General features: G+C 33.6%; 1 protein-coding gene across 1 annotated transcript; it reads left to right on the top strand.

Annotated features, from left to right (window-relative positions):
- The first annotated feature begins 15390 nt into the window (after nucleotides 1-15390).
- LOC114087774 (keratin-associated protein 20-2-like) lies at nucleotides 15391-15618 on the top strand. Its single transcript, XM_027929334.3, has one exon. It carries the CDS (start codon nucleotides 15391-15393, stop codon nucleotides 15616-15618), a length of 228 nt encoding a protein of 75 aa, XP_027785135.3.
- Nucleotides 15619-17193: the final 1575 nt, after the last annotated feature.

Genomic DNA, 17193 nt, shown 5'->3' with positions numbered 1-17193 from the left:
ACTGACAACTATTTGTTAATAATATCTTATGTTACTTTCCTACTTTTAAAATTATGCGCATATGGGGGTGGTAGAGTGCTTTCCTTTTATGTGGGAGCCACTCGGTTCAATCCTCAGCACCGCATAAAATTAAAATAAAGATGGTATGTTCATCTACAACTAAAAAAAAAATTTAAATTATGAGCATATGAGAAAACAGGGCCATTAAAATGCTTGTACATTTATATATACCCAGAACTTCAATGCTCAAATGATATACTTTGACCAGATAGTGCTGTTTAAATTTAAATTCTTGCCAGTATAAGCTCAATACAGAAGATAAATTCATTATCAGTGGGAAATAGAGCGTTTTTATTCCATTATTGGTCACCCTACATACCAAGGCCCAATTTCAGTATACCATAAAAGAATTAGATGGTGCATTTAAACCTGTCAAACAAAATTACTTCTCTATACATCGTTGAAAAAACCTTCATCAATCTTCTCATAAATTCCTTATGATGTTACCTTTCTTGAAAGTATTGCCACGGTACCTTTTATGAAATTGCAATTTCATAAATAAAATGAAACATCATTTTCATACTCCATAATTTCCATTTTCTATCATTTCTCTGATTTCTGGATAAAACTTAGAAATCATAGAAAAAATACTGCTATATTTAAAACAGAGTCATAAAAGAAAATATTGATGCCAGAGGAAAGTAAACCTTTTTTTCTTTCTTTTTTTTTTTTTTGTCAACAGCCTCATGAAGCTGAGCGATACCTTATAATTTTTAGTAAAAAACTCTCTCTCATGTGAAAGTAAGAAGAATTCTTAGAGGAAATACATATAATTTTAGCTGCAGAGAGGAAATGAAGAAATTCAAGTTTAAAATGTTCAAAGCTTTTCAATGTCTGCACCCATCCCTTTGGATGGTAATTGTGTTTGTGCAGATATATTACTAGTCATCTGAAATACTGTACAGGTCCCTAAATGTTTTGAAGAGATTGATCAAAAACCGTGATGGCTCATCACCATCACCACATATGAAGTCTTCTGAAAAGTCAAGATTCTGATAAATTTTATCTGTCACCAATGTAGACACCTGTCATTTATTGAGCAAATTTCAAGGTCTTAATGCAAAATTATATAAGCTATTTAGTCCTTATCATGAGTCTCCTGGTCAGCTGAGCAATTTATCTCATCAAAAATGACTGCATTCACGTTTCCAATCAGCCGCAGATCAGGTAGGGGTATTCTGGAAAAGGCGTGGGGTTTGTCTGTATGTAGGCTGACATGCCTCAGTTTTCTTATGCTCTCTTATTCTCTAGGAAGCTTGGCCAGCATTCTCATGGCAGCCCTTATAGGATTCCAAGATCATGAGTACAAAAGTTGAAGGTTTCCTAAGGTCTACCCCACAGGTTAGCACTTCCGCTCAAAATTTGGGCCATAATCACAAATGAGATAGTCCCTGAAAATCAAAATTCCTAATGCCTAAAATTCCAAGACATCATAATCCCCAAATATATTTCCAAAACAAAAACCTTTAAAATTCTTTAAAAACATTTGTTTACATTCTTAAAATAAATTTTCATTTGAAAACATCAAAATTTTACAGAACACTTTGTAGTCTACACAATAAAATAGTCAATAATAGCACATATTTTTTTTTTGCAATCGCATCCAACAGTTGAAGTATACAATTGTTATGAGCAGAAGAATCATATTCATAAAGAAATAAGTCAAAAAGCAAAATGTATAAACACACATACCAGTGTGGTTGATAATTGCATTTCCCAGATTTTTAACTGGGCTTCTGAAATACTATGCAAGTGTAACCTAAGTCTTTTGAAGAGATGGATTAAAAACTATCACTACATATGAAATCTCCCGGAGAGGCAAGTTCTTGAGAAATTTTATCTTTCACAAATGTAGATACCTCATCACTAATTGAAGTAGTTTCAACAATTTTTGCATATACACATGATGCTTGTGTTTTGATAATGTTGTGATAATATGCTATATGGAGTCAGATTTGCAAAAGAATGCACAAAATTAGTTAGAACTTTCAAGAATCTTTGCACAATTTTTTTTACATCCAGTTTGAGAAATCATGAGAAGAGGAAATACATTTTTTTCTAAATGCTGACAATTTTAAATAGTAGGAAAAAATTAAAATGAAAAATAAGAAAAAAGATAAAAAAGACTAAAAATATATTTTGACATGAAAAAGCATATTATAGGAATACGTTATGAGCAGTTGCAGAGAGAGCCAACTTTCACAATAATTAATGATATTTTAATATCTTCCATAACAAGAAATAGTTGTTTTTACTTTTTTTTCTTTTAGAGTATGACTCTCATAGGAGAATATATTTATATTCATTGTCTACATCACACTGTTGGTTTTGAAACACTTCTATGACTTGAAATACACAGACAGTAAATATTCCCTAATAAATTTTCCAAACTTCTATGCCATAATTTTGTTCTTTTTGGAATGCATGCAAATCCATCCCATGTGTATTTAAGTGGAGAGAATAAACTTGACAGAAACACTATGGGTGATGAACAGTAACATCTTTGGGTGTCTTCTTACCCTTTCACAAACAGAATTATTTTCAAACCAGTGACTTTGCTGGCTTCTTCTGGAATGATAGCTTTAATTCTCTAGAAGGCTCTGGAATTCCATGAACAGAAAGGAATGCCAATGCAGACACATGATTAATTTTTAAACTGAAGTTTTTTTTTTTTTTTTTTTTTTTTTTTTTTTTTTTTTTTTTTGTCGCTGTTGTCTCATGTTGCATGACCAAATCCTTCCTCAGAGTTTGGCCTTCTGTTCCTCTTTTGTATCATTTTCTTGCTTTTAAAGTGAGAATTTCAGTTTTCGTCATTTGGGTGTTCATGATTTCAACATTTGGAATTTTAATCATTTGGGATTAACACATCTGGTTTTGTCATTTGGGGTATTTTAGACTTCAGGGATATGATATTTGGGGATTTCATCATTTGGGATCCTGACATTCAGAACCATAACGTGCTTTTCAGATGATTATAAGAACCATTTCACCATACTCTGTTGGCTAAAAAGAAAAGTCTCAAGGCAAGCAAATATCGAAATAATAGAGAGCCCCCTTATTGTTAGGAGAGGCTGTGAAATCATATTGCGAGGTACATAAATACATAGAAGAATGAAGAGTTTCTACCCTGTTAGTAAGCACTCTACAACAGTGGTATTATTAATTCTCTATATAATTTATGGGGTGAACATAAGTACTTGGAGAGGAATTTGTTTTATAAGCAATGTGAAATAATCTACTCTGATGAACTTCCTATAGTGAAAAATACTGAAATAAACAAAATTGATTTTTCAATTTGATGACTGTCTACTTCAAGAAGAAAATTATTTCTGGTTTTCTGAGGTTTGGATACATCAAACTATTCAACAATATGACTCATAATTTAACTGTTGTTTCACACTATTAAATTTTGGAATGGTTAGTATGTAGCAATACCTTACTACAACCCAATAAAGGAATTAAAAGGTGCTCCATAATTTGATTGAATGATACCCATGAAATACTGTTACTTAATAGATACATATAGAAATTATATCTCTTTGCACTTTGCACTTTATTCATAAATGTTTAAATATGTAAGAATACTATATAAATAAAAACTATTAAATTACAAATAACTCTAGGGATTTTTATAGTTGAATCATATGGTAGTGCAATTTATATTTTTTGAAAAGCCTTCAGACTGATTTCCGCACCAGCTGTGCACACTTACATTCTCACTAACAGTGTATGAGAGCTCCTTTATCCCCACATTCTCTCCAGCATTCATTGTAGTTTACATTCTGGAAGATTGCTATTCCAACTGGAATGAGATGGAATCTCAATGTAACTTTGACTGCATTTTCCTGATGGACAAAGATATTGCACGTATTTTCATATAGTTGTTGGCCATTTTTTTCTTCTTTTGAGAAGTATATTTAGTTCATTTGTTTATCTACTGAATAGGTGATTTATATTGGGAGTATTGAGCTTTTTTATTTATGTATTTTCAATAATAATGCTCCGTCGGAGGAATCACTGGTAAAGATTTTCTCCAATTCTATAGGTTCATTTTTCACTACGTTGTTTCCATTGCTGTACAGAAGTTTATAATTTGATAATATCTATTAATTTTTGATAGGAATTTGATAAGTCATTACCTATGTTTGTATGTTGGAACATTTGCCTTAAATCTTATTCTAGCAATTGCAAAGTTTCTGGCTTTATACTTAGGTCTTTGGTCTATTTTGAGGTGTCTTTTGTACAGGGTGAGAAATAAAGATCTAATTTCATTATGCCACATATGAATATCCAGTTTTCCAAGCACCATTTATTACAGAAGCTGTCATTTCTTCAACATATGTTTTGAGCACATTTGTCAAGAGTCCAATGATAACAGCTGTATGGATTTGATTCTATATCTTCAATTTTATTCCATTGATCTACAAGCTCATATTTATGCCAGTTCCATGATGTTTCTGTTTCTATGGGTCTATAGTATAAATAGTAATTGGGTATAATAATGCATCCATCATTGCTACTGTATGATCCAGGTATACGATTTATCAGTTTCTACCCAAAAGGATTAAAGTCAGCATACTTTAGAGATAAATGCAAATCCATGTTATGCATATCCTTATTGCAGCATAATTCTCAATGTTAGTTATGGAATCAGCCAAGGTGTCCAATAACAAATGAATAGATAAAGAAAAGGTAGAATATATACACAATGGAGTTTGATTCAACCATGAACAACATTTTGATTTGGATATAAGTTTCCCATAAAAACTCATGTCTGAGAAAATTCTTCATGACATTTGTCATGATTTCTCATATAAGAGACCAATAGTATATGTAACAAAACAAAAAATGGACAACTGAGATTATATCAAACCAAAAATCTTTTGCACTTTAAGCACAATGATAAACAAAGTAAAAAGACAACCTTCAATATGGGAGAAGATATTTTCAAATATATATCTAATAAGGATAAATATCCAAAATACAAGGAATTGCTATAACTCAATAGGAGGAAAAAACAATTAAAATGGATAAAAGATCTGAGTAGACATTTTGTGATATAAAAAACGGTCAATAGGCATATAAAAATATTCAACATCATTAATCATAAAAGAAATACAGATTAAAACTACAAAGCTGCATCACCTCACACCTGTTAGGATGACTGTTATTAAAAGAACAGAATGAAAGTGTTGATAAGAAAGTGGAGAAATCAAAAACTTTGTGCACTTTCCCAAATCAATATTTTAGAATTTCGAGTATTAATTGGTATTGGTAACTATTTCAGATCCTAAAATCAGTGGGGAAAAAGCCAATGAGGAATACTGAATGTGAATTTAATTAACAATACCCACATTGGTAACATACCCACCTGATACCATATGCCTCCTAATATTATGCAATAAAAAATACAGAGAACAACCGTAACATATTATTTTTGTTGTGTTAACTTTGCCATTAAAACACACCTGAGATAGATCAACTTACAAGGAAAATAGGTTTCTTTTGGGCTTATGGTTTTAGCACACCATAGTGGAAGAGTACGGTAAAGTAAAAGTCTCCCCTCATGACTGGGAACACCAAAAGAGAAAGAGGAAGGATCTGGAGCCCCACTATTCCCTTCTGGGATACAACCTCAGTGGCCTGAAGACTTCCTGCAGGACCTCACCTTCTAAAGTTTCCATGACCTCTCAATAGTGCTAAGCGAGGGACTGAGCCTTTACCATGTTGGCTTTGGGAGTCATTCCAGATCCAAACAATAGCACTAAAAAACAACTAAGAAGAACCAGATTCACATCATCCCTCTGTATCTATCTATATGTGACTAGGAGGAACAAGGAATCTATGAAAAGAAAAAATGAGGAAGAAATCAAAACTTAAGAATAGCACGAGGCAATAATATGGTACATTCAAAAAATGCATAAAAAATGATTAGAGAAGGACACTTGTATCTTTAAAAGAATTAAAAGACATGTTTAAATGTAATGTGAGCCCTAATGTGAATAAAAATGGCCATAAAATACATTTGTGAAGCAAGAGAAGAAAATTGAACATGAATTAAATATCAGAGAATGCCATGGATTTTTAAAAATTTCATTCGTTTGATAACAGTATTGTGGATTTATATATATATATATATATATATATATATATATATATATATATATATATATATATTTCTTCTGCAATAAAGTACTTATAAGAAAAATGCTGCCTTTCTAGGATTTTTATAAAGATATTCAGCAGAACTAACAATAACTACAGAAAATGAACAGGGAGACAGGGGAAAGGAAACTGATGGCAGAATATTGACAGATATTAATCCCTGTGGATGTGCTTATGAAGATTCAAAATACAATTCACTGTTATATATATATATATATATATATATATATATATATATATATATATATATATGAAAATTTACTTATCAAAGTAAATAGTGAACAGGGGAAAGCTTACCTGACTTGGGTAAGCTTTTGATGGAAGTCATGTTTTCTCTTTGGAGGAGAACCTTACTTCATATATGCATGAGTAATGATATAATTTTTAAAATCAGCATTCTAGAACTTAGCTAATAATTAAACCTGGAAAAACTTCTCCAATCTTTTAATACTAGCACAGAGTGAGAAAGAATTTTAGATAAGACTAAGAAAAACACACTAATGGCACCAGATTTGTTTATTGGAAGGCTGATTCAATAGCCTAGAAGTCTTGTGTACAAATGTTTCATATTTTTAATGAAACCAACCAGTAGAAAATATGTGATCAACAGGTTCTGTGATGTGTCCCATCTACTATCAGGGATATATTTGAAAGGACCTGTGCAGATAGTGGTGTTCAAACTGATGAAACAGTTTCTACTCCCCAACCAAATCTTCCACTCCTGAAAATGTGATCTATTATGCAACTACTATGAACAACTGGACTCTGGCTCTGGTGGCCTGGGTTATGCCTCTTTTTGTGGATTGGGCTGTGGCTGTGGTGTCCTGAGCTAGGAATATGGCTATAGCTAAGGCAAGTATGGCTCTGGCTGCTGCCATTTGCCTTGCTGTGGGAGATACTGGTCCTAAAGATTACACTGAGAAATTTCCAGAGTCAACTCTTTGGACTCCATTTGAGCCACTTAATCTGCACTCATGATTCCTCATATGGATATTTCCTTTGTCTAGTCTAAAATACTAAAGCATATATATATATATATATAAAGTCTGCTTCTGTAAGCATCATTTATTTATTTATTTTTATTTAATTGCTTTTATATTTTTAAGTACATGACAGTGGAATGCATTACAATTCTTGTTGCACATATATAGCACAATTTTTCATATCTTTGTATATAAAGTATGTTCACACTAATTCATGCCTTTATACATGTACTTTTTTTTTTTGCAATACAATTTTTATTACACATATATATCATAATTTTTCATACCTCTGTTCGTATATAAAATATGTTGACACCCAATTCTTGTCTTCATACATGTACTTGGGATAATGATGTCCATCTCATTCCATCATCCTTGATAATACCCTGCCTCCTCCCTTTCCCTCCCATCCCTCTTCCCTATCTAGAATTCATCTATTCCTCCCATGCTTCCCCTGCCTACCCAACAATGAGCCAGCCTCCTTATATAAGAGAAAACATTCAGCATTTGTTTTGGGGGCGATTGGCTAACTGCACTTAGCATTATCTTCTCCAACACCATCCATTTACTTGCAAATGCCATGATTTTATTCTCTTTTATTGCTGATGTAAGCCTCATTTAGAGTAGCTAAAATTATCAGAAATAGTTTACAATTTTTTTGAAAAGTTTGTCTTTGTTATTGAACTGCCATTAAAATTTTTCAACAACTTTTATATGAGCAAATTTAAAATTTATTTTAATATACATTTATCTCTAAAAATATGGATTTGTTGCAAATAAATTTATTTATCCTCATCATTTGTGTGCATGATTATATGTGTGCATGTGTGTGTATGCTTTAGTGAACTGGTAAGTACAATGGGGAAGAAGAAAATACGAAAGAAAGAAAGATTTTGTAGCATTCCAAGAGAGATCACAGTCCTTTAAAAAGACAAGGGTATGACATCAGACCCTTGTATTTTTTTTTCTTTTCTCTTTGTGATTCTTTAGTCAATGCTCTGCGTTGACCTGCACAGTGTTGACCCTGCACCCTGCATTTCCACATTTCTGATTTAGCAGTTCTCCCCTGTGTCAGCAACAAGGATGTTAATTTCAGTGTGCTGTCTTGGTATGTGGGTAAACCACTCTTGGGTGGTTGAGGGGAAGTCCTGACTTGTGGTTTGTGCAGAATTCTTCACTGTAAATACCCGCACAATTTCTGACTTAAAGCTACCAGTGTAAGACCACCAAGTGCAAAGAGACTCTCATCTGGCAAACAGTGACTGCAGCACATTTTGCACAGACTGCTTAAAGGATTTATTTGCCTTAGACTCTAGTGTAGCTAAGTCTTCCAAGAAAAGTTAGTGATTATCATCATATCACAGGCAAAAAAAATAGATTAATAATTGTTTACATCAATAATTATGTAATTCCCACTTAATGTACTGTTTTTTTTTTAATTTGTAATTCCAGGTTATTCTTTGAAGTCATAAAAAGTAACCTTTCAATTCACTTAAACTTTCATTAATGCCTTCACTCCAACAGTGAACAAACACTTTCTGTGAAGAGATTGTAGTCTGGCAAGTCTACATTTGAGTGAATAGTTTCTCTTTTGATTATTTGTAAGAAGTTTTACTACTCAGAACAGAAAATTAATCTACATATATTTATAGTAGAAATGTCAGTATTATCAAAGGTTTTGCAAAAGACCAATACATGTGGACAAGATTAAAAGAAATTTTTATCAATAATTTTGTGATATATATATATATATATATATATATTACATATATAAAATCATATAGTATGATAAATAATTTAATATATTAATATTATTACATTAACACATATTGCAATATTCTCTTTTATCCTCATCCATTTAGAAGTAACTCTGAAAAATCCTCCTTCCAAAATTTTGATCTGTCTATGAAAAATCATTGATTTCATATAAAATGTTAATAAAAGACAATAATCAATGACCCTAAAATATTACTACCTTGTAATAGATAATAAATATTTATTGAATGAATTATATTTAAATAAGAACCCTTTTGTTCTCTGGTAACGAAATTAGACTTAGCTGATATGAACTATCTTTATAAACTTTATTTTATTTTGGTGCTGGAGCTTGAACCCAAGGGGGATTTACCACTGAGTTACATCCTCAGCACCCCTGCCCTCCCCCTTTTTATGTGTGTGGTGTTGAGGATAGAAACCAGGGCTTTGTGCATCCAAAGCAAACACTCTATTATTGAGCCATATCTCCAGACCTATCATTATAAATTTTGATTAAAATAGGTCAAAGTTTCATTTTCAAACAGGATAAAAATGCACCAACTGAAAGATGCATTGTGAATGCCATTTTAATGATGAAGCAAATTTAACTGAAACACTTTGTGTGGGAAGCCATTTGTGAAATGCATGAGAACCTTACCTGGGCATGAGAGTCAGGAAGAGATAGGCCTGGCATTGGGAACTTCTCATGCTTTCCTGCTGTGACAGACCACCCTATGCACGTGATCTTTCCCTCAGCTCTACTAGAAAGGTTCCTCACAGTAGCACTGGAGATACTGGAGATGGACATAACCCTTTAAGAAATGAACAGTCCACCTTTAACCCTTTCTGGAAAAGAACATTCCATAAAATCTCTTTGATGTCTCCTGATAGGCCTGGGCTCCATTTTGTCAGAAGCTCGATCCATTGGATCAGTTTGGCTGTCCTGTCCTGACTTTTGAAACTCCATTCTGTGTTCTGTGGTTTTCTCATAGTTCTATTTTTCTTAGCTTTTATTTCTCAGCCATCCATTCCAGTAGGGGAACCCCAATCCCACCTCCCATGCAGGATGTGGGAGAGAACTTTGCTGTGCTTTCTGTTCACACAGTGTCTAGCCTTTGACACTAGATCCATAAAGGATCAGAAAAGATCAAATGCACATCTTAAGGATAAGGTTGAGCATAATCTCACCTAAGTAAAGATTTACCTTCACCGAGCACCAGTCTTCTCAGATGAGCATTGAGAATGATCAAGACCAGTCCAAGCATTGCATGGGCCCCTCAGACTGTCAAACACTTTAAACAGACATGTCTCTGTGGGACCAACAGAACAACTGTAAAATAGAAGATAATTCCAGAAAATCAAGCATAGGAGCAGTGGCTATACCCCACAATCGAACTAAATCATATTTGCAGTCCAAGAATTGGCTGTAAATATATGTAGTTAAAAGAAAAGAGCATATAGTTTAAGTTCATGAGTTTAACTAAAGTCTCACTTTTTCCCCCCAAATCATAGGCAAATTCATTATGTCTTTGTTATGTTAAGGATGTGGAATGACTCCCCAAAATCCCATGTGTTGAAAACATGATCTTCAAAATGTAAGGTTCAGAGGTGGAAATTTTAGGCAATGATTGGTTCATGAGGGCTCTGACCTCCTCAGTGGATTAATCTATTTGCTGGAATAATTCATTGGTAGATAACTGGACTGAAGTTAGTCACGGCAGCACATAACTATGATCCCACTGACTCCAGGAGGCTAAGGCAGGAGAATCAAAAGCTTGAGGCTAGTCTCGGCAATTTAGCAGGACCCCACCTCAAAATTTTAAAAATAAATAAATAAGAAAAGACTGTGGCTGTATCTCAGTGATAAAATGCACTTGGGATCAATCCCCAGATAATTTTTTTTAAAAATAAACATGAATGGATTCCTGGTTGGTAACTATTGGCATGGAGCATGCCTGGGAGGTGGGTCATAGATGTGTCCTTGGGACTCTGTGTGCCCTTGGGTCTCTACATGCCTTTGGCCCCTTCCACACTCCGTGATTTCCTGCTGCTATGTGGTTGGAGCAGATTTCCTACACATGTCTTCTACCATGATGTTCTGCCTCACACTGCACCTGGAGGAATGCAGTCCATGTACCATGGATTGAGACCTCTGAAACCATGAGCCCAAAATAACCTTTCCTCCTCCAAGTTGTCCTTGTCAGGTATTTTCTTTAGAGTGACGAATGTTGACTAACGTTCTCCAGTATCAGTTTCTTGAGAATGATTCAGATTACTCCACTTCACATATACTTCTATTTTCCTATAAAAACAACTCTTGTTTCATTCCTAGTTTTCTCAGTGGGAGTCCTTGAACAGGTCTTGGTGAGTTTACTATTTTACATATGGCTTCCCTTTTTTATTATTTATATATTTGTGATACTGGAGATTGAACCCAGGGTTTCATGCATGCTAGCCATACTTTCTACCAGTGACCTACATGCTCAGACCATTATTTATCTCTTAATTTATAAAACTACTCTATTAATATTTATAAACTTAAATATTTCACATACAATATAACCAATTTATCGTTAGAGATTCTGACCATGCTTTACATTTAATTTGTTATGGGAATATAAAACCCCGCTATCTTAATTCAAATATTTTGGAGGTACCTATTTATCATTTCAACAATGGATGTCTCCAATTAAAATAATTTAATTTAATATAGGTTCCATGCAATAATTGGATCTATTCAAATTGTTTTGCAACATTGCTACAACTTACAGGACATAATGTTATAAATGAGAAAACAGATCATATTGGTAAACAGTCACACTAATATGAGTAGTAGAATCCATTGTCTTAAATGTCTCTAGTTATCCTCAATAAATTTCACCTAACTGAGGGAATGCCATTTACTTAAATGATGGAGCATTAAAAACTATGTAATTTTAATGAATTTCATTAATTCATTGGGGAGCGTGAGAGAAATAAGAGCTATGCACCCCTATATACATACCTATCAGCAAAGTTTCACTGTCTCAACAATGACATTGTATGAAATGGCACTACCTTAAGGAATCAGTATGCATGAGTGATGGGGAATGGGAGCTTGGGAGTTCTATTCTGTCTCTCAAATGTTCTGTAACTATTATAAATAAATAAGTAGATAATGATCACTTTGTTCAGACAGTGTGATAAACTTAAAGATCAGACTGAACAAAAATATCTTTAAATAAAATAAATGGTAATTACTTTTTAAACACAGTGGGAAATGCATTAACACATTATATGCAAAGCTTCCATAATTCACCTGTATGTTAGCTGCTGGCCTTTTATTTGAGTGATTAGTCAAAATTGTGAGAACAGCACTGCTCACGGTTTCTGCAGCCAGCAGCAGAGTATTTAAAAGCCCCTGCGCTGTGCACGTCTTGATGTTCCTTTGAGGAAGCAGGAAGCAGATTCCTGCTCCTTGAGTGCATATTCAATTTCTGACACCACAACTGATAATGGCAACCTCTGTAACACTAGGTACCTGACTAGGTACCTGACAGCTCATTTGCAGGACAGTGTCTGGTCCAGTGGGTTCTATTATGGTTCTTCCTGAAAGGCTCCACTTGTGTCTCTTAACTCCACCTTCAAGCTCACATCTTAGAATAAGATACATTCCATGCTTTTATAATTATATAAATATGGATTATACTGTCTTGTACAACTAAAAAGAACCAATAAAATAAAATAAAATAAAAAGAAATGCTAATATCTTCCCTGACTACTGGGGGAAAGATTCCGATCCAGCATTCCCCATTTTGACAAATCTAAGCAGAATGCCTTATAATTTATAGAAAATATTACATTTATTTTGCGTTAGCATTATTCTCCTTCACATATGTTCATTTCATATATTGAATGCGGAAAAATAAAATTCATCTTTAATAAACTGTGTTTATTTGCCCCTGTAAATTGTGCCTCATTAAATTTATGTTAATTTATCTGCATTATTTTTGCTTTTTTCTGTTTGGGTATATAATATGTGAGGGAGAGGAATATTGTTAGAAAAATAAAAACAGACAAAAACAGAGGTAGAGATACATACTGAGGAATATTACTCTCTTTGCGTGTCTCCTGAGATTGTGATATACTTACAATTTCAATGAAGTGAACACCAGTTATAATTACCTCAGGTCATTTGTAATCTAACTTCTACATGATAAAAGCCATTCCTATTTATGATCAGACTATTAATTATATTCACATTTCAAATTTTTAAATGACACCTTTGCCTGTTAAAATAGTTCTTTTTTCCTACCACCATCTATAAATATTTTCACCTTTGTCTATTTTCAGATTCCCTACATCTTAGATTCCTTATCACGGTGCCTCTGAAGAGAGGTAACTTACTCCTCATACCTCCCAGGATTATGCCAACTTTCTACTTATCATTACCTGACGTGCACGTACATTAGAATCCCCTGTCTGGTGGCCACTGACTTCTGAAAGTTTGATATTAAAATCCTCCAGAAAGAATCTGCTGTTTATCAGATGATATAGTTTAGATCTAAAATATCCCTCAAAAGACATATTTAAGGTTTGACCCTTGTGGTAGAACTATTAGTAAATGATGAATCCCTTGAGAGATGAAACTTAGTAGGAGAACCTCAGGTCATAAGATCACAACCCCAAAAGGATCATGTAACCCCAGTCCCTTCCTTTCCTTTTTCTTTTTTTCTTTTTCTTCCTGTCATGAGATAAGTATTTTTGCCCCCACCAAATGCTCCTACCATATTGTGATGCCTCACCACAGACCCAAAGCACAGGGCAATTGATTCTGGAATCAATACACACACAATATAAGCAAAAATAAACCTGTTCTCTTTATAAGTTTATTGTCTCAATTATTTCACTATAGTGATGGAAAGCTGACTAACACACCAGCACACATTAGCAATGGTCTTCAGTATCCTGAGTCATTGACTATCCTTGAATCTCATGATTCCATGCCTTTCCTTTGAAGTTCTCCAAATGAATATGCCTGCTTATTCCCTTTTATTTCTATAGAAATCCACATGACATTTGAAATGATGAGACAAAAGAATGCTACATAATATACCATTCCAGCAGAAGAATCAGTTGACTTTTAATTTGATTTTCAAGAAATTACTCTGCTCTTCATCATATTTAAAAAGTCAATGTTAATAATAGGATTCAGACAGACCAATAGAGATTGCAAGCATTACTTGGGCATGAGATAATTAATATTAATTTTAAACCAACCAACCAACAAACAAAAAATCATTTTGCTGGTGGAATTTGTAGGGTCAGAGGAAGCTTGGGTTCAGCATCAATAGAATTAGAGTAGAAGCTTCTTCCTTCCTTATGAAATCTTCAATAACTATATGTACAGGGCTGATACATAACTTATATTGATCTCTGTTCATCAAACACACTGAGTTTTGCTCTTCTACAATTTGTGTTATATAAATCGTATTTTAACAAATTTCATTAATATTTTTAAACCAAACAAAACAGATGTATTTCCATGATTGGTTGTATGCACTCCCACAAATACTTCATTCAGTGTGAAGGATTGCATTATTTATGAACCTTACTATCCATACCATTTTTAACACTAATGCACCTGTAAGTACTTGATAGTCTTCAAAAATAGCATATAAGAACCCTGGTAAAAATTAAATACATAAATAAGTACATGAGGGTTCAGGATGGAGCACCCAACTTAATCTTAGTGTTTTATAGTTAGATATATAACACATTTATGTTAGGTGAGAAAGAGAAGCTTAGCAAATGTGTAGCTTCTTACTAAAAAAAATTGACCGTTTACTCTCTGGAAGAAAGAAAAAAATATTCTGAAGCAACAGCTTAGAATAAATACCAGGCACATTTACATTTGTCAGTAACTTGTCACCAGATTACTAATTAACTGAAACTACAGCTATCCCATCCTTAAAGAGCAAAACTCACAATGTTTCTTTAGTAAGATTATCTCACTAAAACAAAACAAAATGAAAAAAAATAATAACAGCCATGGAGTAACGGAAAAAAAAAAAAAAAACAACACAGGACACTTGTTTCATGATTTACATTATACCATGTAATCAGGACATAGGTATTCAATTAACTAAATATAGAATGAGACACAGCATACAAAATAAGACAAGAATTTCATTTTAAAGGCTCATAAATTGATCATGCAATGCTGACGTACAAAAATATTATCTCAGTTATGAGGCTTGTCTTTACAATAATTCAAGATACCTGTGACGTTGTCTGAGGCACATGAGTGAGATAATATGACAGGCTCTGCCTGTGGTTTTCTCCTCCCCGCACTGAGGAGGTATAAAAGGCAGGTGGCAGAAAAGTGACATCCAGACTCAAGACATCTACGTCCTGATCCTGAACTGAACATTCCACTCCTGACAGCATGAGCTGCTACTATGGCAACTACTATGGTGGGCTGGGCTATGGCTATGGTGGCCTAGGCTGTGGCTATGGCTGTGGCTATGGCTGTGGCTATGGTGGCTATGGCTGTGGCTATGGTGGCTATGGCTATGGTGGCCTAGGCTATGGCTATGGTGGCTATGGTGGCTATGGTTATGGATGCTGCCGTCCACTCTGCTACAGAAGATACTATTCCTGTGGCTTCTACTGAGGCATTTCCTTAGCTGCTGAGCCTACTGGCTGTCACATCCTGTCTCACTGGAATCATCTCCAATTTTCTTCACATGAGAAATGTTTGAATATCTCCATCAATACCAATTATACACCAAACTAATTGAAAAAAATGAATGGAATCAGCATGCTTGTATTGATTCCTCATTACCTCTTGAATTATGTGATTGTTGGAGAAGTTTTTCCTTTGATAATTATCCTTGTAACACTATGTAAAATGTGATTGAATCTGATTCACAATGGCTGTATAAAAAGATACATATCTTAAATAAATTGTTTTTCACTGCAATAATGGCTTTGCTACAGTTGTTCTAAATTGTCTCCATCAGTATAACACGTATATTTATGTGTTTGCAAGTGATTAGTTTTGTGTGTGTGCTTTTGTTTACCCAAGTGGGGGAGAGAGAGTGTTTGTACACATGCAACAGAGACAAAGCAAGCAGGTCAGAGGTCTTCTCTGGCCAACAAGGGTTTTAAAATCAATGGGATAAAATCATAAATTCTTTCTAACATCATAAAAAAACTGTTTTGTTTGTCTTTTCACCTTTTCTACAATTATTCATTGCTTATAAGTTTTTAAAATAGCTATTTTATGCAAACATGTTTGTATTTCATCAGAAACACACTCTTCGGTGTTCTTTTCTGCTCATTAATGAAAAGGGAAAAATAATATTTCTTTCTAACAGATCATGCAAAGTGTGTTTTATATTTATGTTTGACTCTCTTTTACCTTTTTAACTTGCTAATGGCTCCCATTCAAGTTCTTAAAATGGCTATTTTCTACAATGATAATTTTATTTTGTATCAGACCATTTAAAATTTTATATATTTGTTTTCTTTGTGTAACTTGCAGAAAATGGTTTGCATTATCTCAGCTATAGATCTACCTCTGTGAAATGTTTCTCAATTTTTGTAAAAAAAAAAAAAAAAAGCATTTTTCCTAAACAATGAGTTCAGGAAGCATCATATTGAAAATGTCTACACTAATAATCATGTTCTGGATTACCTTCATGGCAACCAAATAGTGTTTCAAAATGTATCAATTTATTCTTCCACTTAGAAAAAATAGATGTATTATGCATTGTAAGATAAGTTTATCAAAACCATGAGTTATTTTCTCAGTATCGAATTAGCATTAGTTTATCTTCTTTTTCATCTCAAAGTCTGATGTTTATCAAAGGTATATGCCTACATGTACTAATTTTCTCCAGAATCAAATTGTTTCCACTCTTAAAGTAGTTATGTTTCATTTGGGTAACAAACTGACAGCACTAAATGCAATGAAATGCTGATGGAGAAGTAAGAATAAGAAAACTGATACTCTTAAGATGCAAATAATGTTTCATCATGGGGTAAAATTTTAAAGTTCTCTATTCTAGGAATCAGGCAAGAGGCTCGTATGACAGAATAATCAGCAGAATTCTGAGTCCATTATCAATTCTTCAGGGCTGGGAAAACATACTTGGTATTTTAGTGAATTTTTTCATTGCTGACCCCCAAAGACCTGACAAGAATTATTTTAGAGGTTGAAAAGTTTATTTAAGGATCATGGTTT

Source organism: Marmota flaviventris, chromosome 8 (assembly GCF_047511675.1).
Source record: "Marmota flaviventris isolate mMarFla1 chromosome 8, mMarFla1.hap1, whole genome shotgun sequence".
Taxonomy (NCBI): Eukaryota; Metazoa; Chordata; class Mammalia; order Rodentia; family Sciuridae; genus Marmota; species Marmota flaviventris.
This window is presented reverse-complemented; position numbering and strand designations above follow the sequence as displayed.

Bases quoted from the DNA above. Each gene is read 5' to 3' on its own strand.
- LOC114087774 (XM_027929334.3), top strand. From the start codon at position 15,391: ATGAGCTGCTACTATGGCAACTACTATGGTGGGCTGGGCTATGGCTAT.